Source organism: Martes martes (genome assembly GCF_963455335.1).
Source record: "Martes martes genome assembly, chromosome: 8".
Taxonomy (NCBI): Eukaryota; Metazoa; Chordata; class Mammalia; order Carnivora; family Mustelidae; genus Martes; species Martes martes.
Window position 1 is genome coordinate 4,243,859 of NC_137895.1, and position 12,818 is coordinate 4,256,676.

Sequence of the window (12,818 nt, forward strand, 5' to 3'; positions counted from 1 at the left end):
GAGAGAAGCCTTACATCAAAACCAGGACCACACGTAGGCAGCAAAACTTATAGTACATTTGACTCCAGCAGGTGACATGATCCAAAAGGAAAAACAGGTTCAAGAACGATAGTGGCTCACCCCATTAGCAAACAAACCACCAACCACAACCACACGGGCCCCTCCCATCTCAAAACCAGTCCTGGCAACGTCCCAGGGGTTCTGGGAAGCCCCCAAGCAGGTCCGTTACCTCAGAGCTTCTCCCTCTTCAAAGTGCCTGGGAGGGCTCTGTCCCCCCGCGCCTCTGTCCCCCTCTCTCCATCTCCCCTGCCAGCTTCATCCTACGGGCTGAGACTGCCATATTTCTGTCTGCAGCCTGATCGTGCCTCCAAGCCCAGGCTCCACCGGATGCCTAGCAGGACGCTTACAGGGTCCACTAGGAACCTAGACTCTTCTACCCCCCGACCCTGGGGCCCCACTCCATTCAGCCTTCACTGGCTCGGTTATTAGCAATCACCCTCCACCCAGCTGCTCGCCCCACAACAGTGGGGTCAGCCTGAATTATTCCTTCTCCCTCGCCCTCTATCCCCCACCCCAGGGCAAGTCCTGGCCACTCGAGTTCCCAGACGCCCTAGATCTATCCACTTCCCAGCAGCCCCCTGACTACCACTCGGCCCTGGACCCCGCAGAAACCTCCACGCCGGCTCACTCTGCCTACTCTCACCACCCCACAGGCCCTTCACCATGCAGCAGTCCAGAGTGACTTCTAGAAACCTGAGTCAAATAACATCATTCCTCCGCTTAAAATCCTCCAGCGGCTTCCCAGTACACTCGGGATAAAACCCACAAGTCTGCACCCTAATTTTTAAGGCCCTCCCATCCTCTACACCTCCCTCTCCCCCCCATTCTCCCCCAGAGGCACACACTCCCCTCCCTTCCCTCCAATACACCCGCTGCCACCCGCCTGGAACCAGCTGCTCCTTTTGTCCAAAAGCTCTTCTCAGGGCTTTTTCACAGATGGTTCCTCACGACTCACACCTCAGCTGGGTATCACCCTTCTCCGCCCACTCGAGAGGCACCCCTGTCTGCTGTCCCTGTCACGGCAGGTCACGGTCATCGCGGCACTGATTCCTGCCGTTACACCCTGGCGAGGGCATCTGTGTGTGCAGCGGCTTGAACGGTAGCCCTTGAAAAGATACGTCCACGTCCTGCCCCCAGAGTGTGGCCTTGTGTGGACTAAGGGTCTTCGCAGTTGGAATTAAGGATCGATCTCAAGAAGAGCTCCTCCTGGGTCACCTGGGTGAGCCCTGAATCCCACAGGAGTGTCCTTAGAAGAGACACAAGAGGAAGAGAAAGATACATGGAGACAGAGACAGCCACGAGCCCGGGATCTGGGTGAGCGAGGACAGACCCTGCCCCAGAGCAAAGCCTTGCACGACACTGTGACATTGTGGCCCCCGGGACGGTGAGAGGCCAGACCTGTTGTATTAAGCCGCTCGGTTTGCAGTCATTTGATCTGGGGCCACGGGGGACCCACACGGCACACGAGCTCCACAAGGCGCGGTCCTCGGCTGTGCCGGGTCCCGGGGGCCTCATGCTTGCGGAGCACACAGGTGACCCGCTGACAAATGATGGCAGCATGATGAACAGCTCCTCGGGGGCCAGGCCAGGCTCGAAAGGGAGGCTCAGGAAACGTTTGTTAGTAACACCCAAGAGACAGCTGACAAATGACACTGCAGATCACCTACTTCCTCCTTCTGGGCCTCAGTTTCCCCACCTATACCAGGAGTGAACTAGCTGATCTGTGGTTTCCATGTCCTGATAGACAAACCATTTCTTCCCAAATTCACCTCAAGTGCCCATCATAAAACCCGTCCAGGGACCCATCGAACCCCAAGGCTGGTTCTTTGGTTTTTATATCCTTGCTACCCTCCGGGAGGTGTAGGGACCCTAGAGGGCCAGACCCTCCCCACTCCCCGGTGTGGTGTCACCTCTGAGTGGCTGGAAGCCAGCAATGCAGGACACATCACAGACCCTCCACGTGGAGAGAAGAAGGCTCTGGGTCCCGGCCGTCAGGAGCAGTAACCGGGGCCCTTGGCAGTCGGGATCCCCAGGAAGTCAGCAACAGGATGGGCAGGAACCCAGTGTCCCCACTCCTAGTGCTGGCCATGTCAGCCCAGCCCTCTGGCAGGATCACTTGGCAAGGCCAGGGGCACATCAAGCGGGAATAGGACCTGAACAATTTCCAGGGCCGTCTTCTCCAGATGCTGGGCCCGCCCTGTTGTGTCTGGAACCCAGGACCCGCCAAGAATATTTTCCTTTATGAAGGTGCCAGGAAAGGGGCGACTTTCTACCCTGTGGACAGTTCTAGACCTCACCCAGTGTCCTGTGGCCAGAGGCATCCGTTCCTGCGTGCACCACCTCCCCCTGAAGCAGGAAGGACACGGCCAATGTAGGCTCCTCGGGAGAGGGGGAGGGGTCCTGAGCCCCAGCCCCAGATGGCAGCAAGGAGGCCCTGAGTTGGGCCGCTCCCAAGAGAGAGGCAGGACTGAGAGCAGACCTGGGTACCCGAGCAAACAGCCCTCCACCACCACAGCCCCTGCCTCCGAAGGACGGGACAGGCTTGTCCACTGATCTGAAAACAAGACAGGTGTCATCACCTTGGGGAATCCCACCAAGCCAGCCACAAGCCCCTCATGACTTCTGTGGTCCCCCATGGATGGAAAACACCTGCTCCTCCTCAGGACCCCCTGCACATGCAGCATTTGTCTATGGGGTTTAAGTGCTGTCCGACCGGTTTTTATTTCCCCTCATTAGGCTTAAGGCAAGAGAGCCAAGTGGTCAGGAATCTGGGGTCCCCTGTCCTGGTCCTCGACGGACCACTGTGTTTCCTAGACATGTTACTTAACTGCTCTGGGCCTTCGTTTAGACGTCTGTACAATGAAAATAAGGACAGTACCTTCACCATAGGATTGTTGAGAGAGTTAAATTAGTGACAACATACAAAATATGTCAATTTTAAAATTTCCTAGAGCAGAGTGTGTTCTCACTCCGTACTTAAGGAGAAGCAGGGAGAGTACAGGATTGGTCATATCTGGAACTGGAACCAGTCTCCGCACCTCCTTTGAGTGCCAGCCCCCAACTGCTGATAACATGCAGGCAGCTGGAGCAACCCACTCCTGACTCCCTCCTGACTTAGAGCCTGGTGAGGACCAGCCTGAGGGCCAAGGAAGGAAGCCCCAGGGGGGAAGAGCTCTGGTCGGCAGCACCCAGCCTCTGTCCTGCCCTGCCTGCTGCAACTTTGACTTCGCCAGCTTCCCTGCACACCCCCTCATCAACGAGCTCCCTCCAGGCTGAAGGGTCTCCGATCCCAGGAAAGCTGACCGAATAGGTGTCCCCGTTTGGTTGGGCAGCCACACGCGAGGTCGTTACCAGGACACTGGGACCCTACAGAGCCTGCAAAAACTTTTATGAATCAAATTGTTATAACGTGATGTTTTGCAAAGGAGAGTCTTATATTGGATAAAGCGCACCGGCAAGGTGACCGTGCGGGCCAGCGGCCGTGTTCGTCAGTCTTTATCTGCAAGGCTGTCCAGACCGCACCGACCGCTCAGAGCCCTGTCTTCGACGGAGCAGGAGGGAAGAGGACATGCGTCCATGTCCTCTCGGGCCTTCTGCACTCTTGCCTGTGCTGCTTTCTCTGTCTGGAGCCCCGTCCTCCCAGCCGTCCTCCCCAGAGACCCAGTCGGCGCCTGCCAGGTTGCGGGCTGTTTCCTTGGTCCTTGGGGAGGTCGTCCCCGACTCTTGCCCTACGGGGCTGCTTTGGAATGGCCTGTCCACTCCTCTGCCTCGCCTGGGGGGGGTGGGGAGCCCCACAGGCACAAGGGCCAGGCCTCGCCTCTTCCTTGCCATACCCCCACGATTTAGAACAACGTCTGGCCCAGAGCACATACCTAGTGCGCAGGGGTCCGAGGAGGCCAGCAGACGCCCCTCCTGTGTGATCTTTCCCAACATGGCTTTGGCTCTCGACCGCTGCGGGTTCTGAGGCGCTCCTGGGGAGCCGGGAGGACTTTCAGAGCACTCTTGGGGAAGAGGACCCTGTCTTACCCTAGGGAGGGGGTCACGCAAATAATAGGTCACACTAATCCAGCCGCCACAGCAGGCACAGTGCCATGTCCACCCCCACGTCCCCCGGCCGCCAGGCATGTTGAGGAGTCGGTCTCTGCTATCTTCGTTTGACAAATGAGAAAACCACCACCCCATCCTGTGGGCTTTTCCAGGCGGATACAGGCAAAGTTGTTTCCTGTCCCACAGAAGCTCGTGGCAGCCAGCTGGGACCCCCAGATGACTGAGCCGTGCTGTCCCTGCTCCCGCACCCCCACACGCCACAGTCCAGCAGGGGTGGCAGAGGGGGCCCTGAGCCGGGCGGGGGGGAGCCCCTCAGGCAGAGTGAGGAGAAGGTGTCACTTGGAGTCGTGGGTCCCACAGGAGGGGCCGTGGCACTGTCCCCCACCCGGGGGCACCCTGAGTCTCATCTTCGTGCATCCAGCACTTTACAGGCACCACCGCCACCCCCCCCCCGGCTTAGCCTGTCCGGCCCCCACCACCAGCCTGGGAAAGTTCCAGCGGCGGGGTGCAGGCCACGTGCTTCCAAGCCAAGCCCTCTCCCTCTCCCGTCTTTGTTCTCCCTCCCAGAGACTTGCTCTGTAATCAGTCAGCAACGCTGCCCGCTGGAGCGAGAGGCCAAGAAAGTCTTGGAGAGAGCAGTCGGCCTTCCCCACGGCCCTCCTCCTCTCCACGCCCTCCCACCCCGCTCTCGGTAAAGCTCAACAGGACAGACAGACATAGGACAGACAGTGGCTCGGCGCTGTCCCCTAGCATGGAAGGTCAGCGCCCCCCTGTACTGCTGTGACCAGGCAAAGCGAGCAGCCACAGATTAGCGACAGGGCCCACGACTGGATGGCCCTTCCCAGCATCACTTCTAAACTCCATTCCCTGGTGTACTGCCCCGCACCCCCCACCCCCAGCTCTCTGCAGGGTGGGCCCAGGTCACCCCAGGGAACCCGCAGCAGCGAACCAGGGAGCTCCAGCTCCCTCCCCTCAAACCACACCACACTGCTGAAACTCAAAAGAGGGGCCATCCCGACAGGAAGGGAAGGCCACGCCAGCCGGGTCCGCGATGAACAGGTCTCCTTTATAACATACGCTCGAAGTCAGGGCCTCCTGGATACAGACGATGTGCGCCCCTCCGGCCTGACCAGTCCCCGTGTCCCTTCAGAGTCAGACACATCCAGGCTGCCGGGGAACCTTCTCACACCCCGGGCCGAAGAGCACAGCGGAAAGGAGCGGGGACTCAGCCTCGGGAGAGCTCGCCTATGCATTCCCTCTGGGCCTGCCTCAGTTACCCCATCTGTAAAATACACGGGGAGCCCCTGGGGCCCTTTGTAGTTCCAACAAGAGTCTTGTGTGGCCTCCAATCAGAGCCACCCCTCCCCAGGGTTTTTAGTCCAACCACCAGTCACCTCCCCATGAACGCCCTTCGTCCCCCTGCCTGCCCAGCTCCTGCCCAAGCACCATCCTTCCAACAAGTCTCCTGTGAGCCCCGGGGAGACCAGGATGGCTCTCGCTGCCAACCCCCTGGGCCCTTGTGCCTCCCACGCCATCTCCCCCACAAGGTGCCCCCAGCGGGCGCCCAGGACAGAGCCGGAGCTCCAGGATCTGCCGCAGCCAGTGAGCGAGCCCAGAAGCATCCGCAGAGCTCTGCCCTCTGCCCCCAACCTCTCCCGGCGACCTTCTGACCAGGGAGGAGGGTGGTCACCCGAGAGTTGAAAAGAAACTAAGCTAAAACCAGAGATAAAGCATCTAGGATTCTGAGGGTGGTCAGCGGGCTCTTCCGGGCCTGGCCCCGGGAAGGACAAAGCCTCAGGGCAGGCAGGCCTGACTAATGACTGATGAGTCACGGGTCAGCGGAGAGGTCAGAGGCCACCGCTGCTGCTCTAATCTGCAGGGCCTAAGGGTTCTCCCGCCCCATCTCCCGCCCCCAACCCAGGAGTTGGGCCTTGAGAATTAAGGGAGAAAGAAGCGCCCTCCCGCTGCTGTCAGTCCTGGGCCGAGCACGGCCAGCAGAGACTCATCCCCTCTGCCACTGGGTGGGTGGGTTTGGAAGGGGCCTGTCCCCAGCCCCAGCTGCGTGTGCAGCCTGGCCTAGCCTCTGCCTTGGGGCCCTCCACCTCCAGGGAGGGCAGACAGAGGTTTCCCCATACAGGGCTATTTCCCTAAAAATCTATCTCCAGACTGCTCCCTTCTTTTCTGATTTTTCCAGTCCACCCCCCAGAAGCCCATGAGTGGCAAAGCACTGTCCCCAGTCTCAGTCTTCTCACCAACAAGCTGGGTACGACAGCCCCTACCGAGGGGCGTAGGGAAGAGCGGGCGCTCTGGACAGAGCGGGGCACCGGGGTTCAGTCAACCCTCGGCCAGGCCTTCCCCGCTAGCCTCCCAGCCTTGGCCCCAGGGGGAGCGTGGGTGGGCACGAGGGTGGGCCGCACGAGGCCGGGGGTGGGGGTGGCGGTCAGGGAGGAGGAAATCTCTTCTTTCACACAAGTGCCCCAGGTCATCGAGGCGGTCAGGACCAGAGCCGGGAGCGGGGTGAGGGGAGGGCACGGCCCGCGCACACGACCCCGGGACCGCGGCGGGGGCGCCGCGCCCCGACGACCGCTACGACTACGGCTCCAGGCCTCCCGAGGCGTGCGGGGCTGGCGGGGGAGCCACCAGGGCGGGGGCCGTGGACGCGGGGCGCCCCTACCTCGGGCCGCCAGCAGCGCGAGGCCGCCGAGCAGCAGCAGCGGCAGCGGGACCCTCCTCGGCGCGGCGCTCTCCATGGGGCCGGCGGGCGGCGGGCGGCGGGCGGACAAAGGCGCGGGGCGCGGGGCGCGGCTCCTGGGCTCCACGCTCCGGCCGAGCCTCGCAGCCAACGCAGGGCCCCGGCTGCGCCGTTCAATTATCCCGCCCCGGAGGAGGGCGCGGCGGGGGCGGGGCCGGGGGCGCGCGGTGCCCTCCCTCCCGGGTCGGGCCGCCCCCTCCCCGGCCTGGGGCCCGGGCACCCCGGCCCCGAGGGGCGCGCGGGCCCGCGGCCGGGGGCGGGAGCGGGGACCCCCAAACCTCTCCCGGGGGCGGCCGAGAAGGGGGGCGCATACGGACGGGGGGCACCCCTCCCCGCGCCCCCAGGCGCGCGTGAAACCCGATCCCTTTTCCCACCCGCGGCCCGAAGGCGGGCGGCGTCTCCAAGGTTCTCTCCGCCCGACTCCGCGGCCAAGGCGGGGGGCGGGGATCAAGGTAGCGAGGAGGTCCCCACCGGTCGGAGGCGCTTTCTGGGCGGGGGAGACAGGGCGGTGTCCCTTCGAGGCGGTGGGGGGGACTCCCTGCAGGACGTGGCCCGCGACCAAAGCCCCGCACCCACTGTCAGATCGCTTCCCGCCTTCCGCGGTCCCGCACACACGCATCCTCCCGGGCCTGCAAGTCCGTGGAGTCCCAGCTGGGTCCCGGCACCTGGCGCGGGCCTCAGCGCGCTGCCGGTCCAGGCGGGCCGACCTCGAACCAACATCCCAGCTCCAGGGGAATGTGCTGAACCCGGGACCCCGATGCGCAGAGGAAGAGACTTTGTTTTGCCGAGAGAAAGCGGCCTTAGAGCTGGGCCTACAGAAATTACCTCTTTGTGCGGGAATAAATGGCTGAACCAGGCAGTGGTTCCCGAAGGTGAGTTAGTCTGTTGGAACCATAAATAACGTTTGTTTTAAAGAAGAAAAAAAGAAAACAGGAAAAAAAAAAAAAAAAGCGAGTGCCTGCCGGTGAAGGTAGGAAGGAAGAGAGGAAACCCATAGGAGCACCATTCAGCGTGGACCCCCCCCCCCACCATGGGCCCTCCCCGTCCCAAGTTCACAGCCAGCAGGTGTCAGGCATTAGGGTGTTGATAGCAGCACTATCAGAATAGCTTCCAATCAGGAACTGCCAGGCATCCCAAGCAACAGAATGGAAACATGGTGGGGCACCCCCACCACCCCGCGTGCTGCAGGATTCCCTCTATGGGAAGGACAACAGCTTAGCGGTCAGGAGAACCATGGTCCTTGGGGAGCACCAGGGAGCTTTCTGGGGGGCTGCTTGGGATCTGTTTTCTAAAGCTGGGTATTGGTTACAAGGCTGGGTTCCCTATGTGAAAACGTGTCCAGCTGTCCAGTTACACTACGTGTCCTTTTCTAAATGAAAGTTCGATTCAAGGGCTCCTGAGTTAAGCCTCTGCCTTCAGCTCAGGTCATAATCCCAGGGTCCTGGGATCCAGCCCCGGATCGGGCTCCCTGCTCAGCGGGAAGCCTGCTTCTCCCTCTCCCACTCCCCCTGCTTGTATTCTCTCTTGCGCTGTCTCTCCCTCTGTCAAATAAATAAATAAAATCTTTTAAAAAAAAAAGTTCTATTCAAAAATAAAAAACAAAAAGACAAAAAACTCCTGTCTTTGTAGGATGTTTCCTAAGGTGGAGGTTTGCGGAGAGTCTAGGAATGATCGTAAAAAGGGGTCACTTGTTAATTCCTCGGCGAAAGATGCCTCCCAAAAGAGGCGACTTGGGGTTGGCCCTTGGCAGATGAGCAGAGGGTACAAAGGGTTCCCTGCCCAGGGCAGCTGGGGAAGGTTATCTGGTCCACTTCGCTGGGGCGTGGGCTGTCTGCAAGAGGCAGGGAGCTGCCGGCCCTTGGATGGGGGTGGGTGGGGAGCTCTGAGCTGGGAACGGATTGAAGACTTGTGTTTAGGTATTGTTTTTGCTTTCTTTAAGCCATGGGAGGAAAGAGGGCCCCTGGAGAGAGTTTATAGTTCAGAGTAAATGTAGTATGTGCAGTGGGTATTACGGGCCAGAGCGTTATTTTGTGACTACAATAGCCATGGAAGGTCTTAGTTCTCCCATTCTGCAGATGAAGACACTGAGGCTCAGAGAGGCGAGGTCGCTGGCCGAATGCTCACAACTAGGCGACTGGCTGTGCTAGGGTTTGAAAGCAGGCCGGCCGAGTCCCAGGCCTGGGCTCATCTGGGAGTGAATCGTATGAACGCTATACACATGGTTTCACCACTCCCCCAGGACTGGACATTTAGGGCATTTAAGTTGGGGAGCGAGTGTCGGGGGAGTGTTTAACAATCGTGCTGCAGTGAAACCTGCATGTTCTAGGCTCAGCATCTAGGGTAGAAGAGGAAGCCTTAGGAGAGCCGTTCTGCACCCAGGAATGGACTGATTCTCTCAGGTCTCTGCCGAGGGACACGGCCCAGCCCGGAGTCTCTCCACCCGGGCGCCTGCACGGAGTAACATCTTTGTTTAATTTGGGTCCGCAGGCAGAAGCAACGGGCGTGTCGCTGTTGCAGTGTATCATCCGTGGTCTTCAGATGTCTCACCACGGAGTTTGAACGCGTTTCAGGGCATTTGTGTTAGGCATTTGTGTTTCTTCTCTTTGTGACTCCTTTCAGAACGTTTGCTCATTTATTTTGGTAATAACAAAACTGCTTATTGTAGTGAACGCTGGAGAAAAGACGTGGCGTCCAACAGCAGCCTGTCTATGGTGTATAGGGTTAGAGTCAACTCTGCCCGTATGCTGTGCTCCAGGAAATAGTGCACCGTTGTGGAAAAGGCTGAATAGGACACCTGGGTAGAAATAGGATCTCTGTGAACTAATATTATGCAAAAACAACAAAAAACAAAATTGAATACGACTGGGTAGGTCCACCCTGCAATTACAACCCTAGGAAAGCTATATTCAGGTAGCTAAAGAGCAAAAGGTAACTTAAAAGAAATGGGATGTTGTGTTTACTAGTGAAAATTTTGTTATTTAAATGTAAAAAAAAAATTTTTTTTTTTTTTTTTTTAGGAAACCATTGCGACAGAAAGGAGGAATTGTACCAGAAACCTGGAATGGTCTAATCCCTATACCTAAACTTGACTGAGTTTCTGGGCAACAAACTAAAAAATCAGATTATGATCACTTGAATAATTGCTGTTTTCTGACCAGAGAGCGTGCAACCTTTCATCAGGAGAGAGCAGCTTCTTCCAGCACAAAGTTCTAACCGTTTCCCTCTGGGTCCTTATGTAAGAGTCAAGAAACTTGAGGAGCAGCGAATTGCATGTCCCGTGTCATTTGCAGAAGATGGGACTGGTCTTCACAGAGGCTCCCCCGGGGGGGGGGCGATTAGCGACCACGGAGGCCCCCCCACCATCTGACCCCTGCGTCTAGGGCAAGACGACACCCCCCCGCCCCTGCACCCCCCGATTCTGCTCCAAGCAGGAAGCCATCTGTCATGTCCCACTGTGACAGTCCAGCTTTCTCCCATCTCAGAGGAGCCTGGCGACTCACTGCTCCCCACCCCCCTGTAACAAATAGCTCTCCGTTTGTTTCAAAGATCATTGTTGGCACACGTGGACTGTTTTTCTCCAAGTCAGAAAACAAATGGCTTCGGCGCTGCCCAAACTCTGGAGGACAAGCCTCTTGTGGTTCTTGTATGTGCTCCCCACCCCGAAGGCAGTGGCTGCCTGCCCCCCCCCACCCAGGCACAACCCGGCCCTGCGTCCCTGGCTCACGGCCCCCAGAACACCCAAGCACCCCCTCCCTTCCTGCCTCTTTGCTCTGCCGGCTCCTTCTGTCTTTCGGGCGTCTGCTAAGATGCTACTTGGCAGAGGGCTTTTGCTGCCCCTGTGCCCGGGGCCCTGTCCTGCACCGTTCCATCCCCTTTAGGACAATTTTCCTCTTCAGACTCCTTTACTTCTTTGTTCAAGGATTGGTTTTCTCTCTGGCCCCGGGCCTGTGAGCTCCCTGAGAGCGGGGACTGGTTCCACACATCTTTCATGGACAAGAATCTTAGCCTCTGGCTGGGCCTCGTGGGAAGGAAAGCAGCGGTCTTCATCAGGGACACCCAGCATCACAACGTCCACCGGCTTGGACGTTGTCGTTCCATACAACGGCCGAGGAGACTGAGCCAGGGAGGGGGCAGAACTCCTGACGCCCGTGTGGCTCAGCCCGGGGCTGCTATCCCACCACCTCCCCTCCTGGTTCCCCTTTCCCGGCCCCTCTGGGTCCCTTCTCCGGGCTATCCCAGGGTCTTTTCCTTACTAGGAAGGTCCTAGGGACCATGGCGTGACTAGAGTGACAAACGAGAAGGGGTCCCGTCCCCTCCAGGTGGCTGCGGAAAATTAGAGATTCCAAATTATGCCCAACATCCATAAAAGACACATAATTACACACAGAATAGGGAAGGCCACTGGGCTCCCTGGATCCCCCAGCAGATGTCTCGCTCTCAAACTCCCACAGAGCGGGGCACCGAATCAAGGCCCACACTGGGAGCCTCCGCGTCTAGTGACAACTCTGTCATCAGGGAAGGTCACGGCCAGGGAAGCTCCTGACCAGGGGCTTTTAATACTTCTATGTCCCCCGTGACACCTAAAGACGTAGAATTGCCACACGCCCGGCGTCCTAGCAAGCTGCAGGCCTTCGATGGCATTTCACGCACGTGGCGGGCCGTGAGTGAGTCACTGTGTGGCCTCTGTTGTGCACCGAGGGAGGCAGGATCCCGAAGGAAGCTGCCGGCTTCGCATGCACCAGCCGCAGGGGGATGACCATTGCAGACACCAGAGGACGGACGGCCATCCACGCGCCAAAGACAGAGGCCTCAGGAGACGCCTACCCTGCTGACGTCTTGACCCCGGGCTCCCAGACTCTGGAACCGTGAGAGAATATGGTTCTGGAGTTCAAACCACTGTGGAAGGAAGGAAGGAGGGGGGCATGCAGCATTCCAGAGCATTCTAGCTGTCCTGAGGTTCTATGGATCAGAACCGTCAGGGCAAACTCAAATAAAACCGCCATCATTCGTTCCTGTGTTACATGTGAGTCTTGAGGGACCGCACTCTGAGAAGACCCAAGCTCCAGCTCCATCCGGGCAGAAGCCCAGAAAACAGAAACACCAAAGAGATTCTGTCTTTGGGGGACCTGGCATGATGTTTGGGCCGTCCTAAGAGTAGTTAAGTGGAAGTGGAAAAAATGAAAGTCAACGAGATTAAAAGCACGGAGCTCACGCGGTTAAGTTGTGTGCCGGCGGGGGGTGGGGGTGGGCTATGACATGTTGAAGCAGGTGTAATTTTGTCTTGACAAACACGAGAGGATATAACTGATCAGGTTCTGGAAAAACTGCCCCTGATGCCTCGGGGACAGGGGTGGGAACCCGGACTGCCTTGTGTTTGGGTTTTTGGTTGTCCCCGGTCAGATCCGTGTGTCTTGCGTTCCTTGCCAGCGAGAGTGCTTCGGGACGGGGATCGCGAAGCTTCCTGCTAGTCTGGGTTGCGGAGTCGCAAGTGGGATTGTAACGGCCTCTCCCATTTTGTCCCCTCTGTTTGAGGCAGTGCCCTCATGAGGCATCCCTCCTCTTCCCACGACGGAGCCTCAACCCATACTTGTCCCACACCGGCCTCCTTGAAAGCTGGGTGCTGGCCCATGCCCGAGGGGGGCTGAGCACACACAACCCCCCAGACTTTGTGGTGGGAGCCGGTAATGGGAGGAGGCGGCGTTGGTGGCCAGTCCCTTCTGTGCGCAGCGAGAAGCAGCAGCAGCGAGAACCTGGAATTTCTGGGGTCAGTCCTGGCAGCAGGAAGCCGTGGTGGCAGGGGGCATGGTGGTGGGTGACAGTGACATCGCCAGAATCTGGGTACGGCCCTGGCTTTACTCCAGATGCCCCGGTCGAGCCCAGCTTTTAGGCTCGGTTTGCGGTATTCCTGATGATTCCACAGGCTGCCCGGTACCGGGCCAATAACCTTCTTTCCCTTTAC

At 58.7% G+C, this 12,818-nt stretch overlaps 1 protein-coding gene across 2 annotated transcripts in view; it reads right to left on the bottom strand.

Annotated features, from left to right (window-relative positions):
- The window catches only part of FBLN1 (fibulin 1), a 78,433-nt gene extending 71,451 nt beyond the window's left edge, over positions 1–6,982 (bottom strand). For both annotated transcript variants that reach the window (XM_080811393.1, XM_080811395.1), the window contains exon 1: positions 6,782–6,982. In XM_080811393.1, coding sequence (XP_080667519.1) covers positions 6,782–6,857 — 76 coding nt within the window. In that variant the 5' untranslated portion in view covers positions 6,858–6,982. The remainder of the gene's footprint in view (positions 1–6,781) is intronic.
- Positions 6,983–12,818: the final 5,836 nt, after the last annotated feature.